Source organism: Bidens hawaiensis, unplaced genomic scaffold (assembly GCF_021521415.1).
Source record: "Bidens hawaiensis isolate Kalapana, Puna unplaced genomic scaffold, B.hawaiensis_p1.1 tig00027128_1, whole genome shotgun sequence".
Taxonomy (NCBI): Eukaryota; Viridiplantae; Streptophyta; class Magnoliopsida; order Asterales; family Asteraceae; genus Bidens; species Bidens hawaiensis.
Window position 1 is genome coordinate 238,747 of NW_027494385.1, and position 18,717 is coordinate 257,463.

General features: G+C 35.7%; 1 protein-coding gene across 1 annotated transcript; it reads left to right on the plus strand.

Annotated features, from left to right (window-relative positions):
• Positions 1-537: 537 nt before the first annotated feature.
• On the plus strand, positions 538-5,142 carry LOC143574883 (uncharacterized). The gene is made up of 6 exons (XM_077059394.1): positions 538-774; positions 2,515-3,638; positions 4,196-4,309; positions 4,398-4,552; positions 4,646-4,768; positions 5,087-5,142. The coding sequence occupies exons 2-5, from the start codon at positions 2,928-2,930 to the stop codon at positions 4,692-4,694; spliced, it is 1,029 nt and encodes a 342-aa protein (XP_076915509.1). The 5' UTR covers positions 538-774; positions 2,515-2,927; the 3' UTR covers positions 4,695-4,768; positions 5,087-5,142.
• Positions 5,143-18,717: the final 13,575 nt, after the last annotated feature.

Sequence of the window (18,717 nt, forward strand, 5' to 3'; positions counted from 1 at the left end):
CAATTTATAAAATCACTAGGTGCATATTTTTTATGATTACGAAGGAGCTATGTAACAATCCACCACCTATTTGTATGAATACTTAATTAGAAAATATAATTTATACTTATAAAACTATTTAACTTGATAAAATATAATTTTGTTAGTTTATATTTAATCATTTAATTTTATAACTTAATAGGATTTCTTTTAAATGTCACGTGTGCTACACGGACTCTCTAAAGATAGTATTATAATTATTGACAATTTTTCCATCTTTCAAAGTTAACCAAACATAGTTAGCTCACTTGCTAACAAACCAACCTACACAAACAACACTTGGCTCAATCATCATCAATCTTGAAGATCCGTCCGTCTACCCCCCAAACTTTAAACCATAAACCCCCTCTTTCTTCTCATGTCATCCATCTAATTATAATTATAATCTCCATGGCCGAAACGGGTATTACCAACAACAAGAAACGACCACCCTTCGAGGAATCCAATTCAGCGAATAAGAAGGCTAGAGGAGGTGCTAATTGTTTGAAGCAGGTGGCGGAGATGGTGCTGGTGTTGTCGGCAATGGCCAGAATTAGGGCTGCTGGGAAGCCCACAAAGGTGGAGGTGAACATCATGACGGAAGCCAGGGGGAAATTGGCCGGGATATGTAACAAATTTGCTCCGAAAGATGTTTTCCCGAGGGATGCATCTCGGATGGTTCTTGAGGATCTAGGCTTTAATGGGAAATTGGAGAAGATGTCAATTGCTCAAAAGTTACAGCTTACAAAGGAAAAGGTAATCTTTTTGATGTCAACCGTGTTAAACTTTTCCATTTCAAATAAAAGGATCCAATTACAATAAAGAGGCAGGTATGCTGCGCCACCACCCCCTTTTGAATGGCAAAATCGATCCTACTGAAAATAAAATTATCTTTCTTTGGCGTCGTTGAGTTACTGTGCACGACCCGCTGAACTCTTTTTAGAAACGTAGCAGCATCGGGAGCAAGAGACCCAAATGTATCAAAAGCAAAAGGAATGAAGGCGTGTTGATTCTCCACACACGCCTTCTCGTGCTTAGCAATTTTTCCTGCTTCTGCCTTTAACACGGCCTGCCTAGCAACAAACCCGGTGTCCCTAAGCCCGACAAGAGGGGACACCCCAGTAAGGTCCACACAAGCATGCTTCACCCCAGTAATCTTTAGGCTTTGCTGAATTATTAATTAGTTAATTAATATTATTTATCAGTGTTGCAGAACTCGCCGGTAATGAACAAATTGTAATTTTAGTTTTTGTTTCTCTTTTTACACCCTTACACATTCTAGTGCATGTTTTGTTTTTAATCTCTAGATCATCTTGACATCAACCACTAATGTTCTTGTAGACAAAGTCTGGGCTAACAATTTTATGTGTTTACTTATTAAGATTTAAAAAAAAAATTTCTTTATGATGAGTGTTTTTCAATAGGTGTGTGTGGAGTTTGGCATCGTTAGTATCTCTATGCTCTATGTTGAGCAGCTTTCATGGGAGAGGAGGAGTCGTGGCCTTCGACAATAATGTTCATCTCAAGTATTAAACGAATATTAATGTCGAGAAGGTTAAGCAAGTTTACTGAACCGGTTATCACTTTCAGCTTGTGAAAAACTGGATGAACGGTATTTCTTTGTTTTTTAAATCTTCACATAGATTGTATCTAACTCTAGTTAAGTTATGGCTAACCATCCATTCTAAATATGTTATATCTCACAAAACGCACGTACATACAATTGAGAATGGATGGTTAGCCATAACTTAACTAGAGTTAGATACAAAATTATGTGAAGATATAAAAAACAAAGAAATACGTACTGTTCATCCAGTTTTTGGCAGGCTGAAAGTGATAATTGGTTCCGTAAATTTGCTTAACCTTCTCGACATTAATATTCGTTTATACTTAAGATGAACGTTTTTATTGAACGCTATGGCTCCTCTTCTCCCATGGAAGTTGTTCAACATGGAGAAAAGAGATACTAACGATGACAAACTTCATTCACATTTATTGGAAAAACCCCATCATAAAGAAAACAATATCTTGATTCTTAACAGGTAAACAAATAAATTGTTGGCTTGGACTTTGTCTATAAGAATATGCAAGAAAGGGTGGTTGATGTCAAGATGAGTTAGAGATTAAAGAGAAAACACACACTAGAATATGAAAAGAGAAACAAAATGAAAATTGCAAATAAAACTCCAATCTGATTAATCGGGTTGGAATTTTATGTATAATTTTTTATATATTTTGACCGGTACCGAATGTAGGGCCTGATTGGGTGAAATTGAATCGGTAGCCCTTTGATTTCTGATAATCGACTATATCGTGATTTTTACAACACTGATATTCAGAATTTTTGCATGTTGCCAAAATTTTGCATCTCTGATATGTTTTACATACCTCTTGTAAACCTTATTTTTGACCAAGAACTACATGAGGCGCCTGTTTTTGTCGTGATTATATTTTTATCAAGATTTTGTTAACTTTGTGGCTAACTTTGCTATTTAGATGGAAATATCTGAGGTGTTTCCAATACATTCTGCTACTTATACACCACCCGATTCTTCTAGAAGCTTCCAGAACAATTCATCTGCAGCTCATGCTTCCCCAATTTCCAATTCTAGAACTTTACCATATCAACTGCCCACAAGTGAAGTAAGACCCGTGGGGTCCACTGTTTTAACTAGCAGTAAGGTTCTTAACTTCTTATATTTTTTACATCAATTGGTTATGACTTTACTTTTTTAATATATTAATTGATTATAGTTATAACTTTCTCATAATTTGCAGCAGATTCGTTTGCAGATCACAAACCATCACATGCTTCATCATGGTCGACACAATCTCAATTCGTTTCGTCTAATAACAAAATTGGATTATCAAACAATGTGACAAACATAAATCATCATAAGCAACATCAAATGAACCTTGCTGTTAACACACACAATGAAATTGCTAAAATTGTTCAGAAGGTTTTACATCCACACACGCCAGGTCAACGCACGTGGACCCCACCTTCACGAGACTACATGAGCAAACCGTTGGCCTGTCAAACATGCAAAAGTATGATTAACGAGGTGGATAATGTTATTATTTGTGATGCGTGTGAAAAGGGGTATCATTTAAGATGTCTGCAATGCAACCCTAAATCGGTTTTTGGTGACGAGTGTCGCGAATGGCATTGTGAGAAGTGTTTGGCAATCAGTAAAGGGAAACCATTGCCTCTTAAGTACGGTCGCGTTATGAGAAATGTGAATATGCCAAAAAGATCTGCCAGCTCAGCTGCAGGTCAACCATGTTTGGACAAGACAGTGACATCATCGGATGAGAATTGCAATCAGCAGCTGACGTCATCGAATGGTCAAGACGCGGATGTTTGTTCAAAGGCGTTAGCTCAAAATGGTGAAAGTGGGAAGAATGAGGAAGTGATTGAGAGGGGTAATATGGTCAAAACAAGTGAAATTTGTGCTACGGTCAGGGAGAATGATGTTGAATGGGTGGGCGGTGTAATAAATGAAATTGATGGGAAAATGTATTACGGGTCGTGTTGTGTAAGTGGGACCACATTTAAACTTCAGGATTATGCTTTGTTCAGCTTTACTGGCGACAATCTTATGCCTAATAAACTACAAGTAAGTAGCTTGGTTTGAAACTGAAATCGACTAACCATTTAGATTTTCAGTTATGCAACTTCTGAATTTGTCTATATCTGATTAACCGAATATTCATAATAGTTTTTTTATGAAAATGTCATATATACTTTACAAAAAATTCTTTTCTCGACTGTATGTTTCAAAATCGCAACTCCAAGTTTTTTATACTAACATAATTAATCTTAGTAGAAGACTATAATTTAATTACGGTTGCTAATAAAAAAATTTATACCAAATTAGTTTATCTTTATGTATTCATTAATTAAACTAATTACTTAATAAAAATATTATACCAAGTTAACTTATATCTTTATACACATTAAAGAAGTATATCATATTAAGAAAAATATTTTTTTTATCTAAAATATCAAATCGGTTGATTTTGGTTTACTTGTCATTTCGGTTATAAATTTGTAGTTTTGCAGTTTGTTTTTTTTATATTTGTATCACTTTTCTCTCACTCCTTGCATATTGGGGCAGTTTTGCTGCTTTATTTCTTTATAGCTTTAAATAAATTGATAAGATTTTGGTTGCAGAGCATGTGGGAGGATAATAAGACAAATAAGAAGTGGGTTACCGTGAGTCGCTGTTTCTTTCCTGATGATTTGCCTGAGGGTGTTGGCCGTCCATGTGCTCCCGAAAGCAATGAAGTAATTTTCTTGAATCGTATAAGTAATTAATAGGATGATTACAGAAACTATGTTATGAAAAATAATCTATTCGTTTGGGGCTTTTTAGGTATATGAATCCAACCACGAAATATCATTACCAGCTGGACTGATTCATGGTCCATGTCGAGTTCTTCCTCCACGCAAGCTTAGTGAAGAAAAAGAGGGTCAAACTCATTCACAGACAGAAACCTTTGACGAATCAGAACGGTTTTTTCTCTGCAAGTGCGTTTCTCACCTTATATAAACATTTTATAGAATTAGATAGGTTATAACAGTAAGGATCACAACACTTTGTTGATCACATTGTTCTTGCAGATGGTTTTATGATGAGAAAAAACATCTGTTTCGTGATGTTACGTGTTAGCAGGAAGCTCGGTGATCGCATCTTAGGAATCTTTTTCTTTATCTGCAGTGGTGCTCAAGATTCTCCTTTTACAGGTACACTTTTCCGAATCTTATAGAGGATTAAATAATAATGCACTAAATGTCATTACAATAACTGCATTATTACCAATAACTTGACATCGTTTAATAACTCAATTTGTTTTTTATCATCTTATGCCTATGAATACACTTAGGTTGACTTTCAATCTGTCTAATTCATTTGCGCTTGAGTTAGATAGGTTACTTTTAACCCGTTTGACTCGTTACAGATGAAATATAACCCAAAACTGACGCGTGTATTCAATGTTATAAGTTGCTATGGATTGTCTACTAACTACCAACACTGTCACATTTTTTTTGTTTTGGTTGTAGGTCTGATTGTAAAGATGTGAAGCATGAATTATATTTTTGAGCTGTATACTCTTGGATATGTTTTCATGGGTTTGAACTAATGATTTCAACGATGTATGTTTATGCGTAGAACTCAAATACAAATTACAGCTCCCAAAAGGGTATCTCCCTAACATAGTAACATGTATTTGATTTTGAGTTGGTGTTTGTTTGCATCTTAATGAGCCTGATATGATATTGTTTGTAAAAGATTGTGACGTCTGAATGGCAAAATACCATTAAACCTAAGTAAGGTTATTATTGGGTCAAAGCGAGTTCTGCTCAGGATGTGTGGCTTGGTGTGTTGTGTAACGGTCAATAAAGGTTTAAAAAGGCGGAAACGAGCCTCGAGGCGTTTTCTGTTAAGACTCTTGAGGTTTAGGTGTAAGCCTCGAAACCTTTTTGAAATTGAGAACTCTGAGAAGCATTTTGGACCACAAAAAACCCAAAAATAAAAAAAAAAATCATAAAATAAAAAAAAACACAAAAATCAAAAAAGTAAAAAAACCAAAATTTTTATTTTATCATTTCGGTTTCATAAAAAATAACTCGGTTTAGCTATATTATATACACATATGTATAATATATACATATATGTACATTTACATGTTTTTTTTGTACACGTGTATAATTTAAAATAAATGATACTGTACATACGTGTATATTACGTAACTAAAGATTAAATAAAATTATACATATGTGTATAATTTAGGATCCTTACCATTTTGGACCACTAAAAACACATTTATAAAAAATATTTAAAAAAAATCATAAAACAAAAAATAATAAAAAATTAAAAAAAAAAACAAAACTCGTATATTTCATTCCGGTTTCATTAAAAAAACAAAAAAAACGTCGTATTATACACATGTATAATTTTATATAATCTTTAGTTACGTAATATACACATATGTACAATATCATTTATCTTAAATTATACACATGTGTACAAAAAAACATATAAATGTACATATATGTATATATTATACATATATGTATATAATTTAGCTAAGCCGAGTTTTTTTTATGAAACCGAGATGATAAAATAAAAATTTTGGTTTTTTTACTTTTTTGATTTTTGTGTTTTTTTTATTTTATGATTATTTTTATTTTTGGGCTTTTTGTTGTCCAAAATGATTCTCATAGTTCTCAATTTCAAAAAAGTTCTCACATGATCCTGATTCTATATATATATAGAGAGTATGTGTCATTTCAGAACTCTAAAAAAGTTAAGAATTGTTAGGAACTCATAACAACCAAACATTTTTAAAATCTTTTTAATATATTAACATTATTTAAGAGTAGTTTTATCATATTGTATATATAAATATTTGATTGCATATATTAATCACAAGTATACATATGTGTAGAATTTATGCACTAACAAATTTACATATGTGTAAAAAAACATAGAAATGTATAAAATCTAATTTTTAAAATTGTAATCATATATATAGATATAACAAATTGATAAAACTATACTTAAATAACATTAACATATAAAAATATTTATAAAATATGCTAGTTTTTAAGGGTTCCTTCAAGTTTTTAAATACTTTAATAGTTCTGTAATGATATAAATGGTTCAAAATGATTAAGTGTTACATTCATTACAGTGACAAAACACTAATGGGTAGAAATTGTGATATTATTGTTTAGGTGGTGGTGTCGATGGTAGGTGATGGGTAGAAACGATGATATTATTGTTTAGGTGGTGGCGTCGATAGTGTAGGTGATTGTCAATGGCGGATATAAAACACAATTTTAGGCGGATCTAAAACATAATTTCAGAGGTAGCATAAATTTTTTTAACTGTACATTAAGAACTTTTTTTTACTTGTTTCACGAGGACATCGTTTGATTACGCGTTCATAGAGACCCGTTCACAATAGATTCACCGATCCGTATGTATTCATCAGTTTGGTTTGCTACCGTGTCGTACGCCAGCTGACGGACGGCGCATGTTCATTTATGGATGGGGGAAGACCTTTTCTATCAACACTATCTACTTATTGTTGAAAGTATGGATGGTTTGCTGACAAATCATTCACAATTCTCATGAATAGTGGACAGTGCATTCAGAACCGACGTCTAAAGTAGCTATTCGGGACCACCGGATTTCCAAAGAAATGGTCGTTCCACAGACGGGTGTGACCATCTTAACGACCCCTGTTTATTTCTTTGTGTTTACTCCTTCCATGTCCGGAACTTGAACCTTGTAGCTTCAACGACAAATACATTTTTTCGACGTCATCGGACATCAACACCTCGTTAAAACTTGTGGCGACATTAATTATTTGGGATTCGATCGTAGGAGGAATAACAATAGGCAGAGACAGAGATTGTGGGGCTTCTTCGTCGTTATATTTTAAATACTAAAATTGTGTTAATAATATTATGTTTTTAATGGACTTATAAAGACTTATTCCAACAAACATAGTACACTCGGGTACTATAGTTTGTTTGAGATTGAACTATGCTCGTAGAAGTCCTTATAATAAATTATTTAATTTTTTACAAGTATGCTTTAGATCTTCTTATTGTATCTTTGCTTGACCCACCAAATCACTTGAAAACTTGGCTTAAGATTGGATATGTCAAGTGTTTTCTTTAACACAAACTGTGCTCGACTGAATAACAACTTTGCTCGACTAAGTGCAGCTTGCTTAAAGCTTGACACGTAACCTTACTTGAATAAGATACCTTGCTCGAATAAGTAAATACCTTGCTCAAAATGTCTAGTTCTCTCGAGTTCCATAACATATCTTGAAGATAACCTTACTCGAATAAGATACATTGCTCGAAGTGTCTGGTTTGCTTGAGTTCCATACTTAGCATATTTCTAAGGAGGCTGAGAAGATATCTTTTAACTTCATGTTTTAAGTTATATATTTTTAAGTTTGTTATGAAGTGTTTATGTTTATGGGCTTTTTATATATTTGAGCTTAAAACTTTTTGGAATTGTTTTTTCTTTTACGTTACTTGGCTTTTATATAAAACTCTTATTTTAATGTTAATATTTTAACATGTGAATATGAGGTAAGTTATTGTCCACTTAATACCTGACTTAAATCCATTCTATGTTTATATCACTTGAGTTACGTATTTTCGTTTAAAATGCTAACGTTTCATATTTTATACACCCTTCTATTTATGTGAAAACAAACTTTATTTTTTAAAACAGATTGTTATAAAATGAATTGTGGTGTGTGTATATATATATATTTGATTATTTGATATTAGAATTTTTTTTAAAAGTTATCTTTTAACTTCGTGGTTTAAGATGTGTTTTCATGTTAATGAGGTTTTATATATTTGAGCTTAGAAGTTTCTGGGTTTGTATTTTATTTTAATTATTGGGCTGGTTTGATATTTATTGTTTTAGTGTGCCAATGTTTGAAAATAGCGGGGATCATCATCATCATCATCATCATCATACCTATCTGTGTTCTTCCAAGAAATTAAAGACTACAAATTCAGCTCTGTTCTTCATTACTTACTACAACAACCGATACACATTAACCCTAACTCTAAAAACACAATCAGATTATCAATGGCGAACATAGTTGCCTGGAGTTTTGATCAATTGGTAAACAAATGTGTTTTTTTTGTGGTCGATCTACAGTCGATAAAGCTAATGCCAATGAGGTATGTTCTTTAAGTTTACGAATTCTGGAACAAATACATTCTATAGGTAATATGAAGATTTTTCCATCTGTTGAAGAGAATGAGCGTATGGATTAGATTTGTGTTAGGATTAATGGTGTTGTTGAAGATGTTGAACCGATAGTTTATGTATGAAGTGGTTGTTTTCTCCCAATGATAACAGGGTCGTGGTTAGGTTTGAAGATGGTAGTGCCAAAGTTATGAGTCAGGAGATATTATTAGAGTCAGATAATTTGCCTATTTTGAGTGAGATGGAGCGTTTGAAGTGTGTTAATGTTAGGAAATTCAAGGCTCATAATGATTTAGAAGATGAGTTGATTAAGAAGGTTGGTTGAATGGTAGGCTGCTTGAACAGTGAGTCTGATTTTGATGATCTTTCGGATGATTTGTTGTTTGATGATGAAGATTAAAGTATTATGTTAAGTTAATTTGTTATATTATTCTAAGTTTTATAATATTGAAACAGTTTGGTTTTAAATTTTGTAATACGGTTGGTGTTGTTAGGAATAACTATTTGAATGGAATCATTTAGTTCAAGTTTGATAAGTATTTCAATAATCTTAGTTTGAATTATGCTTTTACCATATTTAGTGTATTTGTTTGTTTTGTTTACAAGTTGTGAAGTGGACAACTTTTGCTAGATTCTGACTATATTTAGGAGTTGAAGATGCTGTTTTTTGGGGTCATCTTTTGGTTAAATCATGTAATAGATAATTCTAACATTTGGCTATGTGAATCTTTTAATATTAAACTTATGAAGTTATATGAAGTTAGTTTAAGGTGTTTATGTTATTTATTCATATGGTTTAGATTGTGATTCTTATATATTTTAAATGAGCATAATCTGAATATTATTATTAGTTGTAGCTCAAACTTGTTAGTTGTTTTCGGATTATGGGTTTAACTTTATTAGTCTTTGATACTATGTTTGGTTGAATATTTTAAATGATCCAAAAGTCGGTTGTTGGTTTTCGATTATGTGCTAGTAGCTAAAGGCATCAACTTAATTCATGCTACGTTTGTTTTCAGACCAGAAACACATATAACGCAAAGCTGACTTGTGCTAATTACAATTTCAAAAGGTTGCTATTTTGGCTGTAGTTCTTGAAGGCAACACCATATATTATTTGTTGATTTAGTTAGTAAACTGAAATTGTTGTTTGTTAAATACAAAGGATATGGTTTTAGTAAAAGCAACAGATTCTAAACGGGCCATTAATATGCAGGGAAGATCTTGCATTTAAAATGTTAGTTTTTGATGTTATGGCTTAGAAACGGATTTATAATCTGCAGGGGTAGATTTGTAATTTTAGTTTATATGTTTTTCTCTAAAATAAGTTACTAAGCTTGTCAAAGTGTACATCAGATTGTAAACATGAGCTACGATGGCAAAAAAACGATAGAAAGAAAGTAGTATGATTATTAGTAAATAACAAATGAATCCAATATATGATTAATTGTAAACCACCTATAGCTAAGTGACATTGTGGAGTTAGATGTTATATATTATGAACACAAACAAATATTTAATAATAAAACCAATTTAAATTTAGTTTAGGTAAGAAATATCTCTTTGAAGACAACATTAGTTGTCTTATTAGTTTGTTCTCCATGTTTGTCTAGAATAAGAATCTTCAAACCTACTTTGCTCGTAACTTTTGATAGCGCAACATATAGTTGTCCATGAGAGAAGACATAATTCTTTTGATATAAACCAACCTGCTTAATGACTGTTGTGAGGCCTTGATCCCGGTGCCTTATTTAGCGTTGGATTAACACAGTTCTAAATATCAGAGTGAATTAAAACATTTCACTGAATAGATAAATGCCAACTATTCATTGCATAAGTCTCAAAATTTAAACAATATAAAACGTGTCTTTAAGTTCAAACATCATAAATTAAGTCTTCAGGTTCCAGCTTCTTTATTGTTGGTACATGATGTCAGTAGTTCAGTATCTAGTGCCTGTAATTGTGTTAGTTGGTTTTTGTATTAATGTTTAAGCGAACTTGTCTCACAAGTTCGCCTGATATAGGCGAACTTGTGGAACAAGCGAAGTTAGTGACAACTTCGCCTAGCATGTTAGGCGAAGTTGTCGAATGATATATAGGTATAGCTACGGCTTGTTTGTATTTTAAGGATTCAGTACGTGTAATCGGTGATTGACATATCACGTGTTATTAGTTGCAATACAACGTGTCTTTTGTGTATTGTAACGTGTGTGTTTGCTTGTGTTTAACGTGTATCGTCTTCTACGCTCGTATCGTCTTACGTAGGGATTCCGCACCTACGTAGAACGAGATATTTCCGTGTAGATCCGGCTGGGAACCTACAATTGGTATCAGAGCATTTGCTCGTGATTGTGTGGTTCGGGATTATCACACGAGTGTATAAATCGTTCCGTTCGACTATTCGCGGGACGAGTTTACGTTGGAATACCGAGTTTTTTGTATCCTACTCACCTCACTCCACCAAAAACAACCCATTACACCTTCGCATACCTCGCAAAACGTCAAAATCAAACCTGCAAAAACGTTGCGTTCATCAGGCGAAGTTGCCGCCACTGTTTGTAGGGTTTAGGCGAAGATATAAGTTTAAGCGAAGTTATTAACAACTTCGCCTACCTCATAAGTTCGCTTAACTTAAGCGAAGTTGTCTTAAGCGAAGTTAACATCAGGCGAAGTTGAGAATTCAAGCGAAGTTAAGACTTAAGCGAAGTTAAGTTTAACTTCGCCTATTGATATTGTTCGGAATAATTTAATATTTTTTTGTTTCTTGAGTGTTCGTTCGTATTTCTTCCAAAGATGACTTCTATAAATATTATGGAACTGGTAAAAATGGAAGTGGAAGCAGGTTCAGCTACTAAGGCACCGAAAATGCTTAAGGGTACCGATTTCGTGGCTTGGAAGGATCGTTTTGAACAATATGTTAAATATCAAGATGCTAAGATGTGGGTGTGCATTCAAGATGGATACATTCCACCAACGGCTTTGTTTGAGGGACGTGAACAAATTAAGAAATACAATAAGATGGAAGAGGAAGAAAAGAAGATGTATGAGGCAGAAAGCAAAGCTCATGCGGCGATAACAATGGCTCTTCCACAAGAAATTCTTCACACCTTCAGGAAATACAAAACCGCCAGAGAGTTATGGGAAGCGCTTGAAAACCGATATGAGGGTAATGTGGGAATACGTGCATCCAAGATTAAGCTACTCAAAACCCAATTCTCGGTGTTCAAGTATTTGAAGAATGAGTCACTTGATGATATCATCACAAGGTATTATCACTTGATGACCGAACTCAGAAACTATTCAATTGAATATAAAGAAGACGAGATCGTGGAAAAACTTCTTGATGCTCTCCCACCAAAATGGGAGATGTACACTGTCTTGATGAGAGAAGATAAAGAGTTTGCCAACATTGACTTGGAAACAGCAGTCAATAAACTACGAACTTTTGAACTTAACATGGTTCGAAAAGAGACACCAACTGATCAGGTTCAGGATCCGGGAATGTATGGTGCGAAAGTTACCTCAAGTTCAAGTTCGAAGTCTGAATCATCTGCTTACTACTCAAAGGGAGACTCGAGCTCTAACTCAACTCATGATGGTCATGTAACTCTCAATATGGATGGTGATGTGTGTTTCGTAGCTGGTGGAACAAATTCTTCTAAACCTCAAGCAACAACTAGTAGTTTTTCTTCAAGTATTCCGAACAACAACTACTCTCATATGCCCATGAGTGTTAAGTCTGCTGAACAGCAATTTGCTCTCTATGCATCTTTCATTGCTTCTTACGAAAATTACATCATAGGTAAAATTGTCGACCCTGCTACTTTAGACGAAGACTATGATCAGATCGATGCTGATGATCTGGAGGAGATGGATCTGCAGTGGCAGATGGCGATGATAGTAAGAAGAGTTAAAAGGTTTATGAAAAAGACTGGTAGAAAGTTCGTTGGCGAAAGACCAGGTTTTGATAAGTCAAAGGTTCGGTGTTATAACTGTCAACAGAATGGCCACTTTGCTAAAGAATGCACAAATGAAAGAGTAGAACGTAGTCAGAACAGGCCAACACAATCGAATGGGGGAAGTAATGAGAATAGGGCGATGGTATCCAAACAGAACGGGGGATACAATTGGAATCTGGAAGTTGAGGAAGTGTTCGAACAGGCCAACTTGGTTAACATTGAAACTGAAGGAAACGACAGAGAGACAAGAGAAGATCAAGCTTATATGGCAGAGGTGAATGATCAGCTCTCTGAGGTAAGTTCTGAACTCCCTTGTATGAAATGTGAAAATCTGTTTGAACAATTGAAAACGATAACTGATCAGTTTGTTAGTTTGGACTCTCAATTTAAAATGTTAAAAGAAGATCATCATTACACTAAAACTAGGGAAAATAGCTATTCAGTAAAGATTAAGTCTAGTGAAAAGGATATCAGAAGTCTTAAAGCAAGTCTTGCTGAAAAAATACAAGTAATTGATCTTAGCTATGAAGTGTTAGAAGAGAAAACCAAACTAATTGCTGAAAGGGATAAACAGATAGCTGATTACTAGGTGAAAGTGGTGGAACTAAACAGAAAGCTTGAGCAGTTTAGAAATTCCTCTGCAATACTTGATCACCTCGTAAGTGATCAACGTTCCCCAGTTAAAAGGGGAGGAATTGGATATTCTGAAGTTCCTCCACCTTATAATCATAACTATACTTATGATCCTAGTAATCAGAAATCTGTTGATGTTGAGATTAGTCAGACAGTTCCTGTCAAAGTTTCAATTAAAAAACTTGAATCGAGTAAAAAGGAAACGAGTAAGCCTGCTTCGAGTGTTAAGATTTCGGTTCCAAGTTCTGTCTCATCAAATTCGGACCAGACATCCGAATCTAGTGAGACAAAAGAAGAAGTAATGTTACTAAGACGTGGGGAGGAATATAAGCCTACTGAGAAGAATTCCCCTCTAAACCCGTATGTCCCACCATAAGTTAGGCAAACGGGTAGTAATGCAACCTCAACATCTGAAACAACTGTTGAGACGAAGGTTGAACACAAGAGTTGTTTCAGATGCAATCAAATAGGACATCTGATTGCTGATTGCCCTCTGAATCAGAGATTCAGAGGTATGAGGCCTCCGAAAACTGAGAATAAAACTAACGGTAATTACTATAATGTTAAAAATGCGAACTCATCAAAGTTCAGATATTGGACTAATCCAGGATTTCAAAGAAATCGATCTCAGGTTTACCCTGTTAACAATCAAACCACTAGTTATAATTCATTTAATTCACGAAGGTTTGGATGGCCTCATAGTCAATCTACAAGAAGGTATCATTTTAAGACTTACAGAAATTATTCTAATACTAACTTTGGACAGCCAAAGTACGAGATGCCTTTTAACAGATTTAATCAACCCAAGACCAATAGGTTTTGGGTCCCCAGATTTTAATCCTTTGCTTTAATCGTGCAGGAACAGTTGAACAGGGCTGCAAACAATCTATGGGTTGTGGATAGCGGCTGTTCCCGGCACATGACTGGTAACAAAAACTTGTTACACGAGTGGAAACCTGTTCAGGGAGGTAGAGTAAGTTTTGCTGGAGAGAGTGGTGGTAGAATTACTGGAATTGGGACGGTGACTAATGGTAAAATGAAGTTAGAAAAGGTGAATTTCGTTGAAGAGCTGAAGCATAATTTGCTGAGTGTGTCTCAGATCTGTGACAAAGATTACACTGTGCACTTTACCAAAAATGAAGCGATTGTACTGTATCCTGGTTTCAAGATACCAGAGGCATGGATAGTGATGAAGGCTCCAAGGGAAAAGAATACATATGTAATGGACATGAGGTCAACTGAGATGGCAACAGAAGAATCATGTCTTCTGTCAAAAGCAACTGAATCGGAGTCCGAGTTATGGCATCGAAGAATGGGGAAGAATGGGGCATATACACCTTCGAAAAATGAACTACATTGTCAAGAATGGGCTGGTGCTTGGTGTTCCCTTAAAAAATTTCAACTTTGAAGACCAATGCTTATCGTGCAAAAAGGGAAAACAACACAAGAAACCTCATCACACCAAGAAGATCAATTCAATAGTCAGTACCCTAGACCTACTTCACATGGATCTCTTCGGTCCCGTGAATGTAAAAAGCCTAGGTGGAACATCGTACTGCTTGGTGATAACTGATGATTTCTCTCGATATTCTTAGGTATATTTCCTGAAGACAAAAGATGAAACAGTTCAGTTGGTAATTAACTTGATTACCAAGGTTGAGAACATCGTGGGGAGAAAGGTTAAATATATCAGGAGTGACAATGGGACAGAGTTCAAAAACTACCAGATGGAGATGTTCTGCTTACAGAAAGGGATAGACCACCAGTACAGCGCCCCGTATACTCCGCAACAAAATGGGGTGGCTGAGAGGAAGAACAGGACGTTAATTGAAGGAGCCAGAACAATGCTGGCTGATGCTAAACTTCCTGTGGTGTTCTGGGCTGAAGCTGTTGCAACAGCCTGTTATATCCTTAATCGAGTTTTAACTGTTAAAAGATTGAATAAAACATGTTATGAACTTATGCATGGTAGAAAGCCTAACTTGAATGGTCTTGAACCATTTGGGTCCCCATGTTCAATATTAAAGACAAACTCAAAATTTGGTGAGATAGCCGACGAAGGTATTTTAGTCGGATATGTTGTTGGGACACCCAACAGACGAGTCTTTAATCTATCGACCAGCAAGGTTGAGGTGGTGTGTAACACTGACATCACAAGTTACAAACCACCAAAACCAAGCACGGGACCCGCTGAGGCTTTCGACTATGATAAGCTTTTTAAATCTTTTAATTTGCCTTACTTGGATTGTGCAGAAGTTGATGAGAGAATAGCTACGCAGATTCTTTATGATGAGGAAGAAAATTTTGTGCAACGACCGCAGTACGATGAATGTCAACCTTCCTCGTCAACTGCTGTCGACACCCCTGCTGCCTCTACTGAAGACAAATTCTTCAATCCTTTTCACTCTCAACAAAAATCGCCCATTGATGAACTATCCTCGAACCTGGACGATAATCTGCAAGTCAGTTCGGTTCTGACTACTGGAGTTGATAAATATCACCCTTTGGAGAACGTGATAGGTGATCTGTCTGATGGTGTACAAACACGACGAAGCTTGAATGAGGACACCTGTGTTTACGCAAGTATCAAAGAAACAGGTATCATTAACGAGTGCCTGTACACCTGCTTCATTAGCCAGATTGAACCAAAGAACTATCAAATGGCTCTAAAGGACAGCTCGTGGGTCGAAGCCATGCAAAAAGAGTTAGCCCAGTTCGAGAAGATGGAGGTTTGGAAATTGGTTGCAAAACCGAAGAATGTGCATGCGATTGGCACAAAATGGGTTTTCAAATGCAAGAGAGATGAAAAAGGGATAATTATCAGGAACAAGGCAAGGCTGGTTGTAAAAGGTTTTAATCAGCAAGAAGGGATCGACTACAATGAAGTGTTTGCTCCTGTGGCGAGATTGGAAGCGATTCGTTTGTTTTTGGCATTTGCTGCACACAAGGAGATGAAGGTGTTCCAGTTAGACGTGAAAAGTGCGTTTCTTAACGGTAAAGTCGATGAGGTTGTGTACGTTGAGCAACCTCCGGGTTTTCCTGACCCAGACTTTCCTGATCACGTGTACAAGCTAAGTAGAGCGCTATATGGGCTACATCAGGCCCCTCGTGGCTGGTATGCAACTCTATCCGATTACTTGCTTGAGAATGGGTTTGAAAGGGGAAAGATCGATAGCACACTGTTCGTTAAGAGAAAAGGAGGAGACTTTCTTCTGGTTCAAGTTTACGTGGACGACATCATCTTTGTTGCATCAAAAGTCGTCATGTGTCAGGAATTTGAAGCCGTCATGAAAAAGAGGTTTGAAATGAGTGCTATGGGTGAACTAACTTTCTTTTTAGGATTGCAGGTTGATCAGAAGAAAGATGGGATGTTCATTCATTAGGCTAAATATGTCCAAGACGTTCTCAAACGCTTCAAGATGGAGGACAACACTCCATTCGATACTCCAGTTTGCGTCAACCACAAACTGGGTGCTGATTCAGACAGTGATGCAGACGTGGACCCCACCCAATATCGGGAAATCATAGGTTCTTTAATGTATTTAACTGCATCTAGACCTGATATTATGTTTGCAGTTTGTCTTTGTGCTCGCTTTCAGGCAGACCCAAAGGAATCTCACATGAAGGGTGTGAAGAGGATATTGTGGTATCTCAAGGGCAAGCCTAAGCTGGGGTTGTGGTACACGAAAGGGGGAGACTTGGAGCTGGTCGCTTACACGGATTCTGACTATGGTGGATGCAATCAGAATCGGAAGTCAACAACAGGTGGATGCCAGTTTCTTGGAGGCAGATTAGTGTCATGGCAGTGCAAGAAGCAGACCTCAGTTGCTATTTCTACCTGTGAAGCAGAGTACATGGCAGCATCGAACTGCTGCTCCCAGGTTCTTTGGATACAACAGCAATTGCGCGATTACGGTCTGAAGTTCACTCATACTCCTATTTGCATAGATAACACTGCTGCTATCTCAGTAACTAACAATCCCGTAAAGCATAGCAAAACTAAACACATTGACATCCGTCATCATTTTATACGGGATTGTGCTGAGAAGAAATTAATAATGCTAGAAAAGGTTGATTCGTTAGATAATTTCGCTGATTTGTTTACTAAAGTGTTTGACAAAAATCGTTTTCAAAAACTTGTTGAGCTAAATGGGATGATCAATCCTGAGTAACCGTGTTTCTCGTTTTTACTTACAAAAAAAAACGTCACTGTCGCTTAGAATTATGTCGGTTGCTTCAGTTTGAAGTACATATCTTCGGATATGTTTGGTCCTCATTTCTACCTGTAGAGTATGAGGATAGCCATTAACCAGATGACTGAAAGTGACCGGGGCGGTTTATGATGTGTTTTTATTCTTTCGCTGAAAATTAGTCGTTCATACTTAGTTAGAAGGACACATACTTGGATGTGGTCGGTCCAGCTGATCCATTGGATCCTCAGGATAGCCGTTTACCTGAACACTTTGACTTGATCGGGGCGATAGAATTTAAAATATTTTTTTAGGGAGATGAAATAATTTTTCAAGTCTACTACTTCGTAAGAAGTGTCTATACAATGTTTATATGAAAATTGATCCAACCTTGGAAAGTGATACACAAACTATTTCTGTGTGCTTAACTAGTGAAGTTATTAGGCCTAAAAGACTTTAGAACAGTCATTGTATGTCATGGTAGCCTTTTATGGTGCGTAAAAGTAGAAGTGATACTAACTAACTCTCCTCGATTTTAAGTGGAAACTCATTAAGAGTTGTGCATATCTTCATATATATCTTTCAGAATGATAGGCAGAAAAGCGATTACCCAGTCATACACGAGCCCGTGAGTGTTCTGATTCCCGAGAAGATAGTGTGTCAAGAAACTGCAGTGATCCAGATTCGGGACTTGCAGTAGTCTACTGTTTACGGCTATGGAAATGTTTAAAAAATAAAAAAAAAATAAAAAATAAAAAATTATTATTTAAGCCTTCTGAAGCCTATTATGTTGTACTTATCAATCAAGAGGCAAGAAAGAGAACGGGAAGAAGACTCTAAAGGTCGAAGTGTACTTACTATTTAATCAGACACTACGGGTCGAGGTCAACTCGGGGTGACTTGGGGAAAGCCTAATACGCTTTGAGAATAGATAGGAGACATCACAATCTCTGATGTGTTGTCCATTTATATTTTGAGCTTAACTGAACCTAATCCGTATCACAGAAACGATGAAAACCATACTAAGTTTGTTTACCTGCTTACAACCTGTTTCTTTATGTCATAATACAGCTGAACATGGATCTATGTGATAGTCACTTAATTAGTATGATTCCTGTTCGGATCTTTTCAAAAACATGTAAGTCCCTGTCAAGA

What these genes read in the sequence shown, in the direction of transcription:
- LOC143574883 (XM_077059394.1), top strand. Translation starts at nt 2,928, where the DNA reads ATGAACCTTGCTGTTAACACACACAATGAAATTGCTAAAATTGTTCAG. An exon ending in GTGCTCCCGAAAGCAATGAA is followed by an intron (nt 4,310 to 4,397) that starts GTAATTTTCTTG and finishes GGGGCTTTTTAG; the next exon opens with GTATATGAATCCAACCACGA. An exon ending in GAACGGTTTTTTCTCTGCAA is followed by an intron (nt 4,553 to 4,645) that starts GTGCGTTTCTCA and finishes TTGTTCTTGCAG; the next exon opens with ATGGTTTTATGATGAGAAAA.